This window comes from Sphaerodactylus townsendi, linkage group LG08 (assembly GCF_021028975.2).
Source record: "Sphaerodactylus townsendi isolate TG3544 linkage group LG08, MPM_Stown_v2.3, whole genome shotgun sequence".
Taxonomy (NCBI): Eukaryota; Metazoa; Chordata; class Lepidosauria; order Squamata; family Sphaerodactylidae; genus Sphaerodactylus; species Sphaerodactylus townsendi.
This window is the reverse complement of record NC_059432.1, coordinates 65,750,195-65,772,305: the sequence shown is the minus strand read 5'-3', so window position 1 is coordinate 65,772,305 and position 22,111 is coordinate 65,750,195. Positions and strand designations below refer to the sequence as shown.

Below are 22,111 nucleotides of genomic sequence, written 5' to 3'. Positions count from 1 at the left end.
AAATTGCTGCTAAAACAATCCCAGTAATGTAACCCGATATTCATATTTCCTTTAAACTGGCAGTACTTACCCTATTTTCTTAAATCTAGGGAGAAGAGTAGGCCTGTTGTTGGGGTGGTGTCAGCCTTCTCCAATTTGACGGGAAATCTTCCCTATTCTTCCCCATTGCCTGATTTTGCTCGCCCCCTCAACAGTAGCGCAGGGTCGCAAACTTGTCCTATTGGAGAAGACTGTTGGAAGAGCAGCTCCTCAAGCCAATCAGGGCTGCGCCTAGGGCTTCTGAGCGCCCGGACTCCCACGTGATCTAGAGGGGCGGTGGCTTGGCGTCGCTCTGTCAATCAAGGGAGCATCTTTCCCCCGGTACCTGCGGCAGCTTCTCAGCGCGACCCGGCGGCGCCATGACGGCTCACAGCTTCGCGCTGCCCGTCATCCTGTTCTCCATCTTTTGGGGGCTCGTGGGGTTTGCGGGGCCTTGGCTCGTGCCGAAAGGGCCCAACCGCGGGTGAGCTTCTTTCCCCCTTGCATGCCTCTCGGCTTGATCGGCCTATTGGCAGGCTCGCTGATTCAGACGCCGAAGAGAGAATCGCGCACCGCTGATTTAGGGCCCTACTGGTGACCCCAAAAGCCCCCTTGCCAGACCCACATACAAAGCCTTTCTGTGTGCTGCTCTGCTCTAGGACCCGGATGGTTGCGTATGTTACATTTCATTAAGAGGTCTGGAATCAGACGGAGCGACATGCTGCGTACCATAATATGGTTAAGAACATCAAAAATTCCAGAATGTTCTTAAATGTGTCAGAATTCATGCTACCCTAAGGATCTCTTGCATCGTCAGTGCTTGGGGGGGGGGGAGTTTATTTAAATATGTGTACCCTAATTTTCTTTTTAATAGACGCTCAAAGTAGTTTACAATATTGCCCTCCTATCCTTTTCTTTCTTTTTTTTTTGCATTCTTTCAACAACCCTGTAAAGTAGGCTGGGTTGGGAGAATGACTGGCCCAAGGTCAGCTTGTAAATCTGCATATTTCTTGTATTACTGTTAGTGTTTTTAAATTTCTTTAAACTTTCCATTTAAAATGTTAATGATTCATAAAATGGAAGTGGGGAGTATTTGCACATATAAAGCATTTTTACCTAAAATAAATCCTGCTTTGGAGACTGTCCTGCTAACTGTGATTTTTCACTTTCCCCTGCAGGGTGATTATCACCATGTTGGTCACGACAGCCATTTGCTGTTATCTTTTGTGAGTATCAATAACTGGTTATGCCTGGCAGGATACCTTTTACTTTCTTTGCTTTCATTATCAGATGCTTTGACTCAAAGCGGTTGCTCCTGGATGAGGATCTCTTTTTGTTAGTGCATTTATATCTTTGAAGCTTAAGTTGATACTCCCTTTCAAGATTCCCTAACACTATTTGTTTCCTAAAGTCTTTAGTATAGTCATGCATGTCGTCTCAGGACAAAACATGATAAAGAATTGGGCTGGGGGAGAGGGCAGGTTGCATCCCTTAACAGTGTGCCTATAAATAATGCATTGGAACTTTGCCCCTTGAAGTAAGCCTTAAGTGATCTCTAATCAGCTTTGGCAGCTAAAGACTTTCTGCTAGGAAGGGATATCCTAGCCACTTCCTGTTTTCCACTATTGGAAATCATGATCTAATGCACACTACCTTTCCTACTTTTTTGTCTTCTACATGCAGTTGGCTTATAGCAATCCTGTCACAAGCCAACCCACTGTTTGGACCCCAACTGAGGAATGAAACTATCTGGTATGTGCGTTACCTGTGGGAGTGACCCATGGTGCTGCAGGTAGACTGCTTCAACAGGTACCAACTTAAGAGTGCAAGTAAGTTTATGAAGTTACTAGTTCACCTGCATGTATGCCTCTATCATAATAAATTGTAGTCTGAAAGAAATGAGTTTGCTTCCACTATACAAAAACTTCTGTGTCAGATTTCTTACTTGGCTCTGGCTTGCGGCAGCTGGTAAGGATGACCAATGGATCAAGAAACATGACTATAGTCTATCTTTCAGCAGTTCTCTAGGAAAAGTTTCTACCCCATGAAGGTCTTCGAATGCCTGAGACGCAGCAACAGGTTGACTTTCAGCAGTTTAGTGAGAATCTCTTTGTCTCTCTCTTTTCTAGGTTCTCATCTGATTTCAACACAGCTCCATGCCTTTCTCCCTTCCAGTATCAATGTAATAAATTTTGCAGCCAAAACTGTCCACAACAATAGGACCAAGTACATAAAAGAATCACTGAATTCTCAATCTGAATTGATTTTGTTTCAAATATTTCCCTTCCGCTTTTCAGAAAACCTGACAGTACTTACAGTCCTGCCTCAGCAGCTGGGGATTAATTGTTGGATCCAGTAAACATTCTGGTTGGGCAAAAGATTATAGGGGGAAATTGGATTCCCCTTATATCATCCTTTAGGGTCTCCTGTCCTCCAGTTGTAGCACAGAAGGCTGCACTGGGAGGCAGAAAAGTTCCATTCTGCCATTGGAAATTCTGGACTCAGTCATCATATCTAGTACATTTTATCCTGTCTTCCCTTCAAGGAACTTACATGATTCTCCTTTCCTTTATTTATTCTCACAACCCTATGAAGTTGCAGATGAAATGGACTAGCACAAAGTTGGCCAGTGATCCTGTTCTGGCACCACAACACGAGCTGAAGCTCTTTCCTTTATCGTTAAATAGGGGCTATGTTACCAGGCCTATTCCCTCCTCATTTGTGCCAAGATGTATTTGTCCAGGTTCTCATCCTCCCCTGAATTTATGACCTATGTGTATATCTGCTGTAAACACATATTGTGAAAATAAAATTTTTAGAACCTGTGACCTTGTGCCTTGTTGAAAGTTATAATTTCCCCCATATGTAAAATTGCCCTTGCTTCAGAGACGATGAATGATAACTCTGAGTTCATGGTGATTTACAGCTGGCATGAAGAAATTCTTGATTACAGAGATTTACAGTAGTGGGACCACTGTAGTTAAAATATTAAAACAGATAAATTATATATCTAGTCCACAATTCATTCCGGGGGCTAGATGCTACTATGAAAACATTAAACAGGGTGAAATATTTCAACCTCCCTTTTAGGTGGGCTGGCGCAGAATATAAAATGAACTTAAGATGAGATGAAAAACAGCAGCAAGAAGTGGTTGGGCCTTCACTCGATAGGAGAAGGAAGCGGAAAATAGCAGCAACTGATTAAACCCCTTTCTGGGTCTTTGTAGTCCTGCAGGGCTTTTGCCTGACTTCCTCCCTTGGTCTTCCTATAATAGCACTGAGGAGACTCTTGAGGGCTGGGCTCAGAGTTCAAGCACCATTTTTTTGCTTGTGAGGTATCATGCTAGACAAGATATTTGGCCCAGAAAATAGGGCCAAATCCTGCACAAACAAGTCCTGATCTTTCCCTGAGTAAATCAAGTTATTTTTGGTCACTTACAAATCTGCTGTACCAGCAGCAATCTGCTCCCCATCACCCCTCCCCCCTTTCCCTTCATAGTATTTGCAGTTTGTATATTCTACACTGGATGGGCCTTTTAAGCACAAAATAGAACATAGAGTCCACTGTGACTGTGCAGCTTTTCTCCGCTGCAACAGGAGGCAAGGTAGATGTGGCCTGGGCTCAGTACAGTTCTGGCTTAAAACACCTCACTATCATAGCTTTGGGGCCTGTTAAAGACAATGCCACGGAACAGTCTCTGAGAGGTAGCTTGGTGATCAAGAACCTGGCTCTTGGCCTGGCAGTGGCACCACTTCTGCCAACCACAACAGGTCCAATGATGCTGAGCGCAGTTGCTGTCGGTGGATGCGGTGCAAGCGGAGGAGGTAGAGTCCAATTGCTAGCATCACCACAAGAATACATGCAAAGAAAAGATAGTGATTGTAGACAAAGGAAAGATGCAGCCACGAGCTGTGTGCTGGACGGATGCCCTCTGGGTGGATATCCCTGAAAAGGAGGAGAGAAGATCAATGTGGATTTTGTTTCTCTATGGTGAGGGCCTTTACACCTTTTAACAACTGCAACAGATATTTTTAATGGAATATACATTATGTGAAAAGGAAAATGCTAGGTAGAACTTATCTGGTAGCCCTGTCTGTTAAGGATGTAGGTTGCTCCCCCCCTCCCCCCGCCACCACCACTACCACCACCCCATCATCCCACAGATGCAGTCTCTTACTAGGAAAGCATACACTTATCTAATTGTGAACATGGACAAAAATGTGGAAAGAAAAATAAGCAGAATAAGGATATATAGAGAGATGTCGGATTTTTCTGCAAAGCTGGATGGGTCTTCAGATTGGCTGAAACTTCTGAAAAGTGGGTGGAAAAAGGCGACAGATTGTCAAATCCCTACAGACTAAAAGATAAAGGAGCTCCTGTGACATGCCATCACAGGATCGGCTGTCTGGCAACCCCTGAGATGCACTGGTGGGGGCAAGGGCTGCAGGAAGGTAAGGCAGGAACTGCTGGAGGAAGTAGGTACTGCAAACCGACAACATTTAAGCTAAGAGGGAGCCTATGGCCAGTCTGAAAATCAGTGGCAGTGCTGGGGGGCATGTCCACAGCCAGAGAAGATGGGTGCTGACCATGTTTGGGCTGGAGGGAGCCCACAGCCACTCTCTATCCTGGTGGTGAGGAAGGGGGACTGAGGAAAGAGCAGACCAGCAAACAGGAGACAGGGCCCAGTGCTGGGGGCCTTGAAGGGGAGAAAGAAGTTGTGTAAGGAATGAGTAGAGGAAGGTGACTCTGGGGGGTTGAAATTAGAGGTAAAAGCAGACAAACTTGAGGGAATTTCTATGGGAGTTTCTCATGGGTGTATCCGTTGCTCCTTATAATACTAACTGATGGGAATGATAGGACCAAGTAGGATCTTTCCCCAGCAATATCTGTTCAGATCCCAGATGTCTATGGGTTCACTGTACAAATGCAAAGCTAGTCTCTTAAATCTCCTCAGATGTAATGTAAAAAACAGGTGGGTAATGTCTGAAAGTCAACAAGAGGACTACACAGGAATTTCAAAAGGAACTGAGATTGAGCAGAACCAGAGATGTCCAGCATGCACCCAACATTCTCCTCCAGCAAACTGAGGTTTTTTGAAATAAGACCCAGGTTGCATTCCCACTGCTGAGCCTCATAGAATATTTATGTGCAGTGTCCTATCCCCTTACTTACAACTTAGAAATGGTTCTCAACATGTAAGGTTGACCTCTTACGGAAACAGAAGCAATCATTTGCGGTGTGAACCTGCTGAGTTTTTGTATCTTACATTCCATGAATGGCTTAGAAGGGTCTAGTAGGCAGTGTTTTTTATTACCTGAGCGGCAAGAAGCGGGTCTTATAAAGAATGGCTCCCAGAGTCCACTGCACCTCTCGGTCATACACTAACTGAGCTGTATACAGGCCAGAATAGTCTGTTGGGAAATTGAACCCTTTATGGAGGACTTGGTGCATCCATGCTGACTTAAAGCACTGGTACCTGCAAATGAAAGATAGGGGTTCTATTACAAAGATGCTGGTCTGGCACTAATCTGATTCAGAAAAAAAAATAGAGTCCCTATAGCTCCTGCCCCACACCAAGGTATGGCTCCTACTTGACACGATGCAAGTCTGCATGCAATGAGTACAGCTTGTCGTTGAACCTCTGTGTTAGTGATGACCAGCTCATACTGCAATAATCCTGGAAGGCAAAACACAGAGATCAGCACAGAGTTCACACACAGGCAGGCAGGCCCAGGTAAGGGTAAGGATGAGTCCTTTCCTCCCCCCCCCCACCCCCAATTCATATTTACCTGAGCAGCACGCATGAAGGTGGGTGCATGATACGGTCCTCCCAGACGCAACACATCTTCTGTGCAGTAGTAGAATTCAGAAAACCCATAAAACTCACTGTTAGCAAAGTTAATGGGTGCTTGGTAGGTGTTCCCTAGTGAGGTCTGGCTACTGTTGTCTCCAGCCAACAGGGGGAACAGCCGCTCTGCACAGGTCTGCCAATCTCCCTGGCCCCTGACATGCCAGGTCTGACCCACTTGCTCCACAACATCCTCCAGTCCTACGGGCAGGCAAGGATCTAGGATTGGCAACTGAGGATTTGCCCCATTCTGATCACCCTGTAACCTGTAATGAGAAAGAGTCCCCATTTTTCTCTGCATTGTACCTAAACTAGCAAAAGTATGAAACCAGACTACCATCATCTTCCACTGCCTTCATGTTCAGCCTAACTCATCTCTTCCCAGTAACAATGCACAAACATGATACGCTTGTCCTAACGCATTACTAGCAGCAGTGCTAGCACATGCCCTAACACATGCATTCTGACTACAGTGTGCCTCCAAAAGATGCAGTTATTCAGTACCAGCTAGCCATTCAGAGGACACCACCCCCTACCTGCAATTGAGTTGCTGGCTAGATTTGATTTACTCTTGAGAACCTGGGAGGAAATCAATCAGGGTGATGCAGTCACTGCACATTTCTATCAGAAAGGATTGAAATAGCAAAAATCCTACGAGCAGAAGATCACATCTCACAAGACACAAATGCCTCCCAGCAGATTTACCACTCCATGAGCAAGTGATGGCACACTGCCATCGATACATGTATTCTTTAAATTAGTGGTAAGCGAAGACAAACGGATGTGCTTCCCTCACATCACTGCTTCCCCCCTGTTATCCACAAGACATCTCTATCTGCAAAAGCCTGGTCTGCTTGGCGAGATACTGTTGGGCCACATGCCTGTTACTACATGAACTCTGCTACCCTTTTTCCTTGACATTCTGCCATCGAAGTGGCCACGTGGAATTTGTACAGCAAGGAGAACAGGAGCCATCTCTCTCAGCATCAGGCACACCCAGAAGTAATTATTGGGAGCTTGGGCATTTGGATGGACTTTTTACAACCTGAGTATATGAAGTCAAGGATACCTGTTGTGGGTGCTGGTCTGATTCAGCATCAATTCTTCATAGCGTTGCCGAGCAAAGTTGCCCCCAAAGCCCAGGAAGGTGTTGACATAGACCCGGTACAAATGGTTTGTGTGTTGTGCATCACAGCCGAGGTTGAAATCAGCAAGAAGGCTCTTGGCAGCTCTCTCCTAGAATAATTAATGAACTGTTTGTGGCCATTTTTGCTGTAGAAGAAGGGAGGAGGCTACTTGTATCAAAATGGTCTGAAGATGGTCTAAAGAATGCAGTCAAGTGAATATAATAAGATGACATCCAAGAGCTAATTGACCAAAAGTAAGCAGGCCCAGACAGTGTGCACCTGAGTGGTGTCAAAGAACTCAAATGTAAATGCAACATCACTAAAATTGGCTTGCCTATCAGGGCACTGGTAGGCAGCCAATATAACATCAATTTTTAAAAGGATAATTCACAGTACAATTCAGTCAAGTAACTAAGTTTGCAGATACTACCAAATTATTCAGGATGGTGCAAATCTGAGAGGATCATTAAATGATCCAAAAGGACCTCACTGAGCTGAGTGAATGGCAAATGAAGTTTGGTTCTAATAAATATAAAGTGATGCATAGAAGGAGAAGAGTCTTTAAGTGATGGCATTTAAATTGGTAATGACTCACCAGGAGTCAGATCTAGGGGGTCACAGCAGATAAAACTCAAGGAAATAGTGACTGTGTGTGAAGCAATTGTGAACAATGCAAATTCCACTATTGGGGTTATTAAGAAATGGACTAAAAAACAAACAGCCAGGATATAGTCTTGTACAACTCTCTGGTGTGGTTGAATTCAGAGGATGGCGTACAGTTCTGGTTACCCATCTCAACAAGAGCTGGAAAAAGTGTATAGTCTACTGCACTGATGGCAAACCTTTTAGAGACTGAGTGCCAGGGGCAGAGCCAGGGGAAATTGTGCCTGGGGCACATATGGGCCCTGTGCCCCTGCCACACCCCATCCGCCACGCCCTGGAACTCCCCCTAGAATGCCCCCACCATGCCCCTGGAATGCCTTCACATGCCCCCGCAGGGGCATGTGCCGGGTGCATCGCGGACCCCCCCGGCGCTACGCCACTGCTGAGTGCCCAAACTGGGGTGACGGCATGCGTGCCCACATAAAGGGCTCTGATTGCCCCCTCTGGCATGTGTGCCATAGATCTGCCACCACTGGTCTACTGCAATACTTGAACTCAAGGGCATTTAATGATTTGATGGGCGGTACATTTAGGACAGGCAAAAGAAAGTACTTGTTCAAAGTATCTCTGAATGTCAGGAGCTGGGACAACCAACAGGGGGAATTTGGGCCTTGTTTACCCTTGCTCATGGCCTTTCTGGGGCATCTGATTGGCCATTGTGGGAAAGAGGATGGTGGATTCACTGGGTCCTTTGTCTGATTCAGGAGGTAGTTTTCAAGACGATAATGAATAGTGCCCATTTTGGAACAGAACACCTCTATCTTGGTTTGCCCAATATTTACACACCTGCTGTAGAGAAGAGAAGGCTGCAGTGCTGGGCACTTCATATGCTATTTGTAGAGAAGCACCTCCCATGTCTAGGATGCCAACAGTCCTCTTTCTCAATAGAGGCTCTTCCTGGCCAGCCAGGGTCACTGAAACAAGTGCATCTTCCTCTGCAATCCCATAAAGAAGAGTGTTACCACTATCCCAGAAAAAAAGATCATACGGGAAGGAGGAGAGAAATCACTCTTGCCTTCCCCATTTGGAAATACAGGAGGGAGGGAGTATTGAAATAATTCCCACTCATCTGCACACCTGCTGAAAATGGGGAATGAGAAATGACCCCAGAATAGGAGACAGGGGAAATCCAGGGAGGGAAATCCTGCCAGGAATTAAGCATGGGCTATGCTCTCTCCTAATAACCTCAAAGAGAAAGCTGTAATTCACCCTCAAGCCTACAGCCGTTTCTTCCAGTCTCACCTTCTTTATGGTCAAATCGCCCCAGAACAAAGTTGATGCCTATCCAAGCATAGACACCTGAGGGAAAGAGAGCCATGGACATCATTAGGTCTCTGGGAAATTAATGGTGCAATTGCAGCACCCTAACCTTGAGGGGATGACACAATAACAGCAGGCTGTCATCCGTTATTTACACTAAATAAGCTAAGACACAGAGTACAGCTTTTGCCTCCCACAACGTGCAGCTATCAAGCCATCACATACTGCATTCCTGCTGCCAGGCACTAGCTGACTGACCCCCTTGTTCTTGATTTGGACTGCATGCCACACAGCTTAGCGCGCGCACGCACACACATGCACACACACACACGCAAGCTTAGCCAAGCTCCCAGGAGGAAGTAATCAAATCTTATCACTTACCTTCTTGCTTCCCTGATATCACTTCTGCATGTGACTCAGAGAAAAGGAAGTCAAATTCCAACGGCACATCCCTCACCAGGTCCTCCAGGATTGCTGCCTGCTGCCTGGAAGTATTACATAAGCCAGTGCTAAGTATTTCACAATGGAGAAAACAGAGATACATAACCCTGCTTTTTTCATGGCCTTTCAGCTTACCACATAACAGACTCCACCCCATTTTGAAAACCTGTAGTCTCTTAGAATAAGTATCCAATCCTTCTCAGCTTCTTTGGAGCTGGGAATATACAATTAAGCTTCTTAAACAGTGCTTCTTGCCAGCCAGGCTGCTGGGTTAATTTGTACTGCCACGTAGTAAAACTTAAGAGACCACTACTTTGTGAAAAACGGCTGAATGTGGGAAAAGGACAGAGTTCACCTGGTGTAATGATTCAAGTGTTGGACTAGGATTCTGCAGAAGTAGGTTAAAATCCCTGTGTGCCTTGGGTGATCCTGGGCCAGTCACTCTCTCTGCCTAACCTATCTCTCAGGGTTATCGTGAGCGTAAAATGGAGGAAAGGAGACAGATGAGAAACAGTTGAATAAAAACATATTTGAGTACAATAAATAATTAAACCAGTTTACAATGCACAGTGCTTGGGAACCTGTTGATCTTTGAGTTGGGGCCTTCTCCTGCAACATATGAATGAGGGACTACCCAGAATGCTGTTAGGTCTGTGTCATATTAGGAGAGTGGTCTAGGCAATCCCTCATCTCAAGGATATTTCACTTTTTCTTCACCCAGCCCATGTCACAAGTTCTGCCTGCCTCATAAGAACCTAATGCCACTCTATCCAGGCCCACCAAGGGATCATCATCCACTCCTACCAAATCAAGGCCAGAGAGTCTCCCTCCCATTTCCTGCTGTACACAAAGATGCATAAAGGGGGTCTCCTTTGTGTTTAGGTCCCCTTGAGTATGTGCTTGCAAGCAGCAAAGCTGAGCAGGGGCCTCATGTAATCAGTGGCTTTGTCTGGAGTTGTTGCTACTGTGGAGATCCCTGTACAAAGAGAGGGATTTGTCTCAGCAGCCACCACCACACACTGGATTCTATAACCCAAGTTCTCCCACTGACTTTCTAAAGACCCACATCCATTAACAAGAAGGCAGCAGGGAAGATGCAAACCTGGCTTGATTTTCTTGACAACAGGTTGGCTGTTGCGATCGCGCATCTGCCGGATGTCCAGCAAGTCATGAGGATTGCCATTGTGTGGTGGCCAAAAATACACAAAGACTCGGGACCCGCTGCTCCCACAGTCAACCACCACCCCATAATTCAGAGCTGCGTTGTCTGTGTCAGTGGCCTCCAGGTCTTGGAATCGGGCCATGTACCTGCAAAACAGAAAGAACCAACTTCAACATGACTGAGAGAGACCAAAACCAAGCATAAATGCCAGGGTCACTGGTGAAGAGAAACTTCCTTCTGGCCCTAAATGTGCCTAACTGTAATGAAAGTGTTTTTTTTCCTTCACGTATCTAAGGAAGTCTCACAAAAGCTCCTATTTAAATAAATGTTGCTAGGCCCGGCAGAAACCCGGAGCAGCTTGGCAGGCCCAGCCAGGCTGCCTTTTCAGCTGGCTGCTCTTTGCAACCAGCTGAACTAAGGTAAGGGGGGGTGGGAGGGCCGGGCCCTGTGGGGGAGGGGGGCATTTTGCCCCGGGTGCCATTTGCGTCCCCATGCCACTGCTCTATGCGAATGAGAAGTTGACAAGGTGAGGTCCAGTTAGGACATGCAACAAAATTTTGAGGAAAGGTATGTTTTCTGTACAAACTGCCACTGCAGTGGGAAACATCTCACCACAGTGCAGAATGTCCTGCACAAAGAAAACAGATCTTGGCTTTTTAGTGGTTCTCGTTCACAAATTCAACATATGGCCAGCATTGCACCAACTTCAGAATAACCACACACACCCCTTGTCCCAACATACACACTGGCAGGCAGAACCCTTATTAATCTTTTTATGACCCTCCCCTTCCCCCATCATGTTCCTCCCCTACTGGTGAGAGCATGCCATCTGGACCACCTGTAAATGGCTCCTACCCAACAAGCAATCAGGACAGAAGTAATGCCCTAACAAGAGTAGCAAACACCACTCTCAGCAGAACGGGAAATGTATCATATGTGCTGGTATCTTTTCTGCAAGTTTATCGAACTAGTCTGTGATTATATTTGCAATACACAAAATATGCCCCTAATATTCTCATAAAGACTGGGATGTTACAGTACCAGAAGAACTAGAAAGAAAGGATAAAGGCAGCTAGGGTCCAAGGGCATACTGTACTTGCTCAACCAGATGATACAGCTATGCCCACATTTACGCTCTCGTTTAAGATAGATTCCGTTCTAGTTGCATTAATTCCTTCTGCTATCCAATGGGGTTATTAGCCCACTATAACTCCTGCTATTATTTTAGACTTTACTCCAACTTTGATTTGTCAGCATTCAGAAGCATTTTTGTGGCCTAATTTCTTGTACTGGTGCACAGGATTTTCCTTTTTCAGAGGGCTGGTGGCTGACCTGCCTTTTATCAACAAAACCCATTTGACCCATAATTAAAACTTCATTCTTTGTGCATTTTGAGGGTATAAAGATCACTTTCCCAACATGTTCTAGAACTGACTACAAGTTGTCTTTCCAGATCATGGGGGTTAGGGCACAGCAAACCCCCCCCCCCAACCAGCCCCACAATCTGGAAAAATGTGAACATATTTTTGGCTGTCTCCAAGCTTTTTCCCTGCTTCCAGCCCAAGCACCACCCCTGGGGCCAGGCTCTTCCTCCCCAGGCTCTTGGCCCACACCACCACAGGGCCTGTCTCGCTTGCCCATGTTGGCTCCCTGCCAGCCCTGCCGCCTCCTTGTCCTCTCCCCTACCATGGGCCTCCAGGTAAGCACAGCTCTGGAGTTGGGTTGGGGGGTGATTTTCTACCCATAGTCAGTCAAAACCACAATGTGGAAAGTCACAACGTGGGAGGGACAACTGTACTTCAGAAGTAGAAGAAAAGAAGAAGAGTTTGGATTTACATCCCCCCTTTCTCTCCTGTAGGAGACTCAAAGGGGCTTACAATCTCGTTTCACTTCCCCCCTAACAACAAACACCCTATGAGGTGGGTAGGGCTGAGAGAGCTCCGAAGGACTGTGACTAGCCCAGGGTCACCCAGCTGGCATGTGTGGGAGTGCACAGGCTAATCTGAATTCCCCAGATAAACCTCCACAGCTCAAGCGGCAGAGCGGGGAATCAAACCCAGTTCCTCCAGATTAGAATGCACCTGCTCTTAACCACTGCGCCACTGCTGCTCTAAGAAACCCATTACTTAGGCTTAGCTAACATTAAGGATGTTTAGAAATGGAGTCAGTGGCAGCCAGTTCTCTTCCAGTGCTTCTGGAGTAAACAGACTGTGCATCCTTGGTTTGTAGTGCAGACTACCCTCTCAGATGCAATTCATGCACTGACAAAGAAGCTGCACTGATCTACTTAGGGGAAAAACCCCTTACTTGGATTCTCTGCCACGATCTCCAAGAAAACACCCAGGATTCAGTTCTGTGACAGGGGTTCATACCATTTCTTGGCCTCAGCACGTTTCTAAAGGTTTTCTCCAAGCCAGAATAGGGTTACCAACTTCCAGGTAAGGCCTAGAATTGCAATTGATCCCCAGATCGCAGACATCAGTTTCCCCCCAAACCCTGATCTCTGCAGGCACCACCCAGAAGTCTCAAGGAATTTCCCAAGCTGGAGTTGGCAACCCTGTGATCCCACACACCCACCTTTCAAACTGCCCATCTTGAGATCCAAAAGCCCTCTGATGCCACAGATTTGCAGTGGCTGCAATCAGCACAAAACAGACTCCCAACAAAAGGGCCAACAGTACCAGGCGCTGTCGGGGATACAGACTCACTTTAGGCACAGTGAAGTGCCAAGATGCTGGACACAGACAGGAAACACAGAACCTGGAATAGAAAAAGAAAACAACTGTAAGTCTGGCCATTGGCCTCAGCTCCTTGCCAATGCCAATACAATAACCAGAGAAACCCACATTCAAATACTTCTGACAACCTGCAAAGAAATCCACACTGTGCACAGCAGGAAGTTTTGTCCATGAGGAATCTTTTGTTCCAATAAATATAAAGAAGTCACAGTATACACATGAGAATATAAAAAGAAACATTTGGCCACTGTGGATCCACAATATCATTCTATGCTTCTGTTTCAAACTGGAAGCCATATATTTAAGAAGGCTATCTGGACCATACTACATCAGTTTGAAAGGTAGACATTTTGGTAACAACCCTAAACACATTAGGAAGCAAATCAGTTAGAACTCAATGCAAAAACACATAATGTTCTCAGTTGACAGGGACACGTGTGTTCCATATACTAATGGATAAGGTTCCCAATGATTGCTGGATTTTATATTTTTCAGTGAGAGAAACTTCACTTTTGCACCTTCTTCCAAGGAGCCTGTGGGAAAAGACAGCCTGATTCACCCAGCATGATAAAAATTTAACCAAGTCCACAACTGTTCTAGATCTCCACTTTAAAGAAGAGGCAACCTTTCTGGCTTTTCCGACTTGGGGAGATGTGGCCATGCCCCCAGGGGCGGGTGGGGGCCTGGCTCCACCCCCAGCCCCCCCATAAAAAATCTATACCTATGTCCCCCAGACAATACCAAAAACAAAACTACCTATAGCATAACACACTATAACCGATGCAGAAAATGGAACTACAAAGGCATAAAACAATGTGGTAGAAGCAGAATGATACCTATAGTAATTGTTCCAGTCGACTACAACCCTATTTTTCTAAAGGTGCTGCATGGACTCTATTTCTCTTTCTGTTAGAAAGGTAGTGTTTCTCCCACAATTACCCAAACAATATATATGTATTCATATTCCAGCCCAACTTCGAAACCATTACAGTGCTCTGCTATACAACTTAAGGAACGGCGAACATGATTTTTAAGCTTCCTTGGCCACTAGCCAATTGTAACATTTTTGACAGCACAAACTGACAGTTCCCTGAAGCAATGAGCCCCCGCTGTGGGGGCAACAGAAATTGTCCACAGAAGTCTCCAAGATGCTGACTAACAGCCTTCTTCCAACTTCCTTCTCCCCAGATGATACACGACTAGCCTGGAAAGAGATTTCAACACAGGGAGGAAAACCAGGCAGGTAGTTTCGAGGCGGATCTGCATGACCGAATCTCACCTGGCCATGTGCTTGCCACAGTCCCTAAGCACGGTTAATGTCCTGTACCGTCTGTCGGAGGAAGTGGCATCCCTTTGCCCTCTAAAAGTACGACGCCTGGGAGCCTGGAAAAGAAGCGAGCCGTTGCTGGTGGGGCAACCGCTGGAGACCCAGCTCGGAATGGGAGGCGACCCGCCGTCGGGGGGATGCGCAGCACGATTCTCTCCTGGGGTATCCGGACTTAAACACGCCGCTCCGCTTCTTACCCGCTTCTCCGGCCACGCGAAGTCTCTCGCTCGGGGCGCCCCACTCCCGCCACGTCCTCAGTCGCCGAGGGCAGCAACGGAATTCTTACAGCTGGCGTCGGGATTCGAACCCAGGAGTCTCGGCTCCGCCTCCGACCGCAGGTAGCCAATCCACCCGCATTCCAGAGACTATGCTACAACTTCTAGGAGAGACACCGCCACTTTCGGCAGGCATAATTCCGAACTTCTGACACGTCACTGCATCTGAGCCAATCCAATAGCAAGGTCCGCTTCCTCTAATAACGTCACCCGAACTTTTCCCAAAGCGGCGCAGGCGCTCTGTCGTTAACTTCCAAGGCTGGCGTAATTTCCCGTCCAAACCATCGCCCGCTGTCTTGTTCTCTATGCAAAATCATACACTTCCCGCGCGACGTCATCACTAATAAAGCCAACCGGGGTGCTACAAACAAGCCGCAAGCGCCATAGAAAAACTGCGCAGACCTTTTAAGTCTGTCATTCTGCATGACAGTCGTCATGGCCAATAAGACCATGCCTTCTTTAGACTTCGACGCACCCATTGAGGAAATGTAGTCCGGTAAGGAGGGAAGAACGAAAGGTCACACAAAATTTGTCCAATGTGCAGTCCGGACAGGCGAGCGACCTGACTCGTATTACCCAATACGAGCTAACCAGAATCTCGTTCGACCAATGAAGGCTGGCCTTGGGCGGTGCGAATCTAGACACTGACCAGTGAGCGGCTTGCATAGGCGGGGCGAAGAGAGCGGGAGCTGCAGGAGCCAGTAGGCGGCCAGCGGCGGACTCGACGGCGGCGCCATGGAGCTGGGGGCGGGCGGTGCGGCTGGGCCCCGGCAGCGGGACGGGGCGGAGCCGGTCCGCCTGCTCTTCCTGCTTCTGGGCGGGGGTGGCGGCGGAGGGTCGGGTTGGGCGTGGTCCCCGGGGGGCGGTGGGGAGGGTGGGGCCGGGACAGGTACAGAGACCGGCCCGGAGCCGGACTATGAGGGCCTCCCACGCGGCTCCGCTGCTTCCACCCACATGTTGGCGGGGGCTGTGGCCGGGGTCCTGGAGCACAGCCTCATGTATCCCGTGGACTGTGTCAAGGTGAGTAGAGGCGCAAAGAAGCAGGAGCGCGCGGAGATGTGCAGGCGAGAGAGAAGTGGAGTCAGGGCCGGGACGGGTGGCGATGAGTCCTTTGGCGTGCAAAGTTGGGGAGAAGCAGGTATGGAAGAAGGCTTCGGACAGTGCCAGCATATGGGGCCAGGTAGCTCCGTAGGAGTCCTGTTCCTTGTTAGTCAGTAGTTCGGTCCGATTTGGTTTGAGCGAAGAAACGGTGAGTCTTGACCCGGGACGCCTGTGTCGATGGGTAGAGAGAATGAATTACGTTGTTGAGAGAGATTCTTTATCTCATGTCGTTTGTCTCCTGAAGCCAACAAGCACCTGCCAGTTTGTGAACTTGAAACGATAGCCAGAGGTAGGCAAGAATACAACTGATTTCCTTTATGTCTGTGAAGCAGTATGCTTGGTTTCAGAAAGTTTCGGCTGACGCCTGAAATGCCCCACCCACCCATCAGCCCCTGCCAGCATGGCCAATTGACCATGCTGGCAGGGGCTGATGGGAATTGTAGTCCATAACATCTGGAGTGCCAAAGGTTCGCCACCACTGAGCTAGGCAGTACTGGGTACAGCCAGTGTGGTATGGTGGTTAAGAGTTTTGGGCTAGTATTTAGGGACCTGGGTTCAAATCACCGCTCATGTCTTGGAAGCTTGCTGGATGATCTTAGGCCAGTTATACTGTCAGCCTAACCTATCTCATAGGGTTGTTGTAAGGATAAAATACAGTAGAGGAGAATGATGTAAGCTGTTTGGGATCCCTATTGGCTGAAGAAGTGGGCTGCAAATGAATTAATTAAATAAGTAAATGTTGCACCTCAGCATTTTGAGAACAAGGAAAAATGGCAATCTATATGTATTATTTCCCTATGATATTTAAATACATATTCTGTGCTAAAACATGCTTAGTATTTCCATATTCTATTTTTATTATTTTAATTTTCTAGTATGAACAAAAAAAAAGGAACATGAACACCTGAAGCCCACAGCGTTGGTATTCCTTTTTACTCTTATACTTTGCTTCATAATTCTTGAGATAACAGTCTGCACGAAAGCAAGCAAAAGGCAGAACATAGTTATACTAAGCTGGGAGAAATTACACTTCACCTGATCCATCAGCCTCTTTAATAAAGGCAGCCCCTCCAGGGCTGAGCTGTCACAGCCACTGGTCAACACTCGTTCGAACCCCACTGATATCAATGTCTCTAATGCTGCTAGTGGATCATGGTGACCATGTCGTGCTGCAAGGAAAATGGAGCATGTCAGTTTGTACTGGCAAAAGCAAACTCCAAGATGTAGACATCAGCCACATGTTGAAAAAATCCAAATCTTATTGCAAAACCCTGGTTGTTTAGTCTATAGAAAAATGCCACATCCATGGTAAGCACCACTTATATATGCATACTCAGATTTCATTCTCATAGCCCCAGCAGACGAGCCACCATACCTGTGCCATTAGTCCACCACACAGCAATCCTGGCTACTGTTATTTTCCCTTCCCCATTCCAAACCCCAGAAACTCACCTCTATGAAAGGTGACCGGCAGGGGGCGAGAAACAGCTGCAAAAAGAATCGATTCCCAAGTGGTTAGTGGATATTTGTCCAGTGAGAATCTTTCCCATCCAAGCAGGGGAGTCAAAGACAACCCTTCTAAAACTGGCCCTTCTAACAAAGGCCTCACCCCAAACACTTCAGTGAGAGCAAACAGTATCATTCCTCATTGCAGGCCTTTTGCTGGCAGTCAAATACCATTTTATTTCAAAATGGCTTTAAAATTCTTGGTCTCTTTGTTCTTTTTAAAACAAGGGTTAAAACTTTTATTGTTTCAATGCTTCTGAACTTTAAATGTATTTATAATGTAGACCCGTTGTGGGGTTTTGTTTTTTCACTTTATCTGTGAGTCACACTAAGCAGATTTTGAAATGGAAAGCAAATATATAAACAAACAAACAAAGGCAGTACTAGCAGGCAATCTGATTTAGTTTCTCCCATTCAACCACTCACCCAACAGTGCTGTGCAGAGCTCTGTGTCCACACTCCCATATTCGGCCAAGGCTCCAACAATTTCAGCCCATCAGCCCCATATTGCTTGGCCAGTCGAATGTCAGCCTTCATCACTTCCACTTCCCGGTCAGAATAGAGGAAATCCCCCCCTCGAGGACGGATCATCACAAATACAGGCACCCTTATACACTGCTTCACTCATTGCAAAAGACCTGTAGGCAAAAATGGATTCAGTTCTTAGAGCATGAACAGCTAGCTATTCCAGTAAATAGAAAGTGCAAACTAGAACTCTGCAGTGTGACGCAGGCTCACCAATCTGTGGGAGAGTAAAACTCTCAGCACTGAATCTTGCAGCTACAATGGAGGAAAGCAAACCTCAAACAAAGGCAGCGATAAGGCTGCTGAAGGGGAATAATGACATAACTACAGCTGGCCTTGTCATAAGTTTCTCCAGAAGATGCCAATGAAAAAAAACAATGGTTTTACTACAAGAGTATGCAGAACACCACTACGTTTTAGAGGCTTGTGAATGGTGAAAATTCATTTTAATAAATAGGAGATGAACAAACATTAGCTACTTCCTCCCTCTTTCATGAACAAAGAGCCTGGAGGACAGATGGTCGAGCTTACGATGTCTCCTATCAGAACCAGTCCTTAATGCTTGGCGTTTCCAAACAGATACACAATACAGGAAGTTGGAGAGTTGCATCTTAGCTTGCAGGTACCAACTCACCAATACTAGGTGTAGTTCCTCCGTCCATCAGATTAGCACACAATTCAAGGCGGCCAGCACCTGCAGCAAGAGCACAAGCTGAAGTACAACTTCTACTGGGCTCACAGATTTCACATCTGAAGAAGACAACAGGAAACTAAACAAAAGGTCTCTCTCAAGTTTTTATTTAGGGAAAATATTTGGCTACTTCCATCTCACATAGGTAGATGAAGATCATTAAGAATAAATAATCTGATTTTAGCCTATATTCTATAAGCAGAGTTTTTTGCTCCTGGAATGTATTACATCTTACAGTGAACTTCAAACAGAAAGTCTCCTAAATCTTCATAAAACACACATAATAACACACAAATACTGCAAGGGATCCCTCTGCTACAAGCACACTCCATAACTAAAACTAGTGATTCACAGTCCAAGCACCGTCCAAGTAATCCTTCTAAGCCCATGGATTACAATCGCATTGTGTCACTATTCTAGATCGGAGCTGTGGAGATTTTTTATGCTATTCACAGGGTGACTCACACCTTCCTTTGCAGTCTTTTTGTAGCATTACCTCCCCTTTCTGCATTTACGGCAGACTCCACTGAATCAACGCATACTTCCATGAGAAAGCCATTGGCCATTCCTAGAAGAGAAATACAGTAAAATATTATGGGGAAATCCAGCTCTGCTGTGACAAAACAGAAAAACAGGTGCTGAGAAGCATGCTCTCTAAAGTTCCATTATACTGAAGTATTTAGTTGGATCCTTTCATCTTGAGATGTTCAGGAGTGGCTAAACAGCAACAGGTTGACAAAGTGTAACATGCTAGCTTTTACAAGTCACCAACCACAATCTTTACAGAAATGAGCAAAAAAGTGGATTCAGAAACAACTTTGGCTAGTGCAGAGCAATTCTAGAGACCCGATAACAGAAGGATCAGTTACAAAAGGCATTCTGACATCACAGAGCCTTTCATGAAAGGTGTGTGTAAAGTTGTTATCCTAAATTCCCTTTCTTCAGCCCTCTGGGCATACAAAGTGAGCAGATGCAAATTAGTCATCCTGATGAAGTGTGAGTTTAATAGTTTCCTACATGTGTATTTAAAATACTGTCCATTCAACTCAAACTTCTGCATTTTAACCTTAATGAATTGTATAGGAATCATTTAGAAACATAGAATCACACAGTTGAAGCTTGGGGTAGTTGTGAGGTAATTATACTGTGAAAAAATCACTGACCCAAGGTCACTCATTAACCACCAGGACTGAGCAGGAATTCGAAACAAGAGTCCTTCTGGGTCTGATATTCTAACCATCCACACAGTGGCTCTTTCTGGCAATCTTGGGCACGCATACTGCCTTTCTAGGACAAGGGCTAGAACGTCTTTGTTCAATAAATACAAATTTAACGTTGATATCATCGTTAATTTCTTTTTATGGTTTTAAGCAATTAAACTGCACTGACTAAACATTACAGCTTTAGAAGAGGAAGAGAGCCACCGGATGGATTAAGCAAAACCAAACGGCAGGCTTTTTCCTGGAATTTACGACTTCAGAGAACAGAATACCAACCTAATATATTCTGCTCTCAAAGATAATTCCTAAACAAATGCAATTTGACCCTGCGGAACATGCTGGGTGATCCCAGAGGGTGCGCCTGATTGCCCACGTGCCTCATGAAAATCAATACAAGCCACTGTGCAATACAACAGGCACCCATGACTTCCGCTCTTGACCCCGCCCTTAGGATTCTGTTTCCCTTCTGAACTCGGTTTCCGGTCGAGTCCCCGCCCACTCACCCGCGACCCACCCTCCGGCCCCCGCTTCCTGTCCCCTCTCTTCATCACGCGTCCGCCTTGATGGGACTCTGGAGGCGACGTCGGTATTGACAGTTCTGTGCCGCGCGCCCCTGAGGAGAAGCCACGCCCCTCCGTTCCTACCTGCCCCTGCTGAGCGCGAGAGAAAAACAAGCACCGCCCTCCTACATGTCACATGGTATCATGAACATGGACTGCGTTGGTGTCTTGTATTCCGGAAGTAGTTGTAACAAATCTGATGACAGAAACAAACTACGTCCGGGTTGTATTTGGAAGTGATGCTGCTGCGAGCTTTACTTGGCAGGATTCGGCTTGTATTAGCTCCTCGTAGAGGAGGAGCCTTCTCTAGCCAGGTATCTTCAGAGGATTCCGTGGTAGTGAAATAATTCCTCGACTGGGGAGGCCTTGGTCTACAAATGGAGAGGAGTGTGGTGGCCGAACAGGCTGTGCTTATTCAAATGGCATGAAGGCAGGGACGTAGGTATAGATTTTTTATGGGGGGAGGTTGGGGGGGGGCACACCCCCGCCTGCCCCAGGGCATGGCCACGCCTCCCCAAGCCCCGCCCCTGGCCTAGCGCTGATGCTGGAATCCACCCCCAAACAGCATCACTTTCAATGGTGTTTAAACTAGAGAGCCCAAATTCTCCTTTTAAATCCACCTTAAAGGGAGAATCTGGGGTCCCTAGTTAAACAACATTGAAAGTGATGCTGTTTTGGGGTGGATTATCCCCCACCCTGAAACAGCATCACTTTCAATGTGGCATAGTGATTAAGAGCAGGTGCATTCTAATCTGGAGGAACCGGGTTTGATTCCCTGCTCTGCCACTTGAGCTGTGGAGGCTTATCTGGGGAATTCAGATTAGCCTGTGCACTCCCACACACGCCAGCTGGGTGACCTTGGGCTAGTCACAGATTTTCTGAGCTCTCTCAGCCCCACCCACCTTGTTGTGAGGGAGCAAGGGCAAGGAGATTGTAAGCCCCTTTGAGTCTCCTACAGGAGAGAAAGGGGGGATATAAATCCAAACTCTTCTTCTTCTTCTAAACTGAGGACCTCAGATTCTCCCTTTAAATCCATGCCGAAGGGGGTGGATTTAAAAGGAGAATCTGGGGAAATTTGGGGGGGTGCCTGCTGTCAGGGGGGCAATTGTTAATCTATAAGCACCAAACTTTCAGGGTATCTTTAGGAGTCTCTCCTAATGATACCACCCAGGTTTGGTGAAGTTTGGTTCAGGGGGTCCAAAGTTATGGACCCTCAAAGGTGTAGCCCCCATCTCCTATTAGCTCCCATTGGAAACAATGGGGGATGGGGGCACCCCCTTTGGGAGTCCATAGCTTTCGACCCCCTGGACCAAGCTTCACAAAACTTAGGTGGTATTGATAAGAGACTCTCCCGATAATATATCCCAGGTTTGGTGAAGTTTGGTTCAGGGGGTCCAAAGTTATGAACCCTCAAAGGTGTGGCCCCCATGTTCTATTAGCTCCCATTGAAAACAATGGAGGATGGGGGCACCCCCTTTGGGAGTCTATAACTTTGGACCCCCTGAACCAAACCTCACCAAACCCAGGTAGTATCATCAGGAGAGTCCCCCAAACAATCCCTGAAAGTTTGGTGCTGCTAGCCCAGGGGTAGGGAACCTGCGGCTCTCCAGATGTTCAGGAACTACAATTCCCATCAGCCCCTACCAGC

At 46.6% G+C, this 22,111-nt stretch overlaps 3 protein-coding genes and 1 pseudogene across 3 annotated transcripts; 2 read left to right on the top strand and 2 right to left on the bottom strand.

Moving 5' to 3' along the window:
* The first annotated feature begins 305 nt into the window (after positions 1-305).
* LOC125437636 (V-type proton ATPase subunit e 2) lies at positions 306-2,843 on the top strand. The gene is made up of 4 exons (XM_048505418.1): positions 306-502; positions 1,197-1,244; positions 1,702-1,847; positions 2,148-2,843. The coding sequence occupies exons 1-3, from the start codon at positions 399-401 to the stop codon at positions 1,793-1,795; spliced, it is 246 nt and encodes an 81-aa protein (XP_048361375.1). The 5' UTR covers positions 306-398; the 3' UTR covers positions 1,796-1,847; positions 2,148-2,843.
* Positions 2,844-2,934: 91 nt separating this feature from the next.
* On the bottom strand, positions 2,935-15,308 carry ENTPD7 (ectonucleoside triphosphate diphosphohydrolase 7). The gene is given in 14 exon segments (XM_048505419.1): positions 2,935-3,964; positions 5,334-5,495; positions 5,611-5,696; positions 5,809-6,133; positions 6,937-7,103; positions 8,444-8,592; positions 8,900-8,956; positions 9,299-9,402; positions 10,174-10,241; positions 10,243-10,334; positions 10,461-10,666; positions 13,098-13,280; positions 14,538-14,641; positions 14,783-15,308. Coding segments are annotated over 13 exon segments (1,836 nt in total). The 5' UTR covers positions 14,546-14,641; positions 14,783-15,308; the 3' UTR covers positions 2,935-3,735.
* Positions 15,309-15,554: 246 nt separating this feature from the next.
* On the top strand, positions 15,555-16,327 carry SLC25A28 (solute carrier family 25 member 28). The gene has a single exon (XM_048506435.1). The coding sequence runs from the start codon at positions 15,596-15,598 to the stop codon at positions 16,076-16,078; it is 483 nt and encodes a 160-aa protein (XP_048362392.1). The 5' UTR covers positions 15,555-15,595; the 3' UTR covers positions 16,079-16,327.
* Positions 16,328-17,103: 776 nt separating this feature from the next.
* Positions 17,104-20,541, bottom strand: LOC125438462 (annotated as a pseudogene).
* Positions 20,542-22,111: the final 1,570 nt, after the last annotated feature.

Coding starts and splice junctions, on each gene's coding strand:
- LOC125437636 (XM_048505418.1), top strand. CDS start 399: ATGACGGCTCACAGCTTCGCGCTGCCCGTCATCCTGTTCTCCATCTTT. Junction 503..1,196: donor CCGAAAGGGCCCAACCGCGG/GTGAGCTTCTTT, acceptor TTTCCCCTGCAG/GGTGATTATCACCATGTTGG. Junction 1,245..1,701: donor GCCATTTGCTGTTATCTTTT/GTGAGTATCAAT, acceptor TTCTACATGCAG/TTGGCTTATAGCAATCCTGT.
- SLC25A28 (XM_048506435.1), top strand. CDS start 15,596: ATGGAGCTGGGGGCGGGCGGTGCGGCTGGGCCCCGGCAGCGGGACGGG.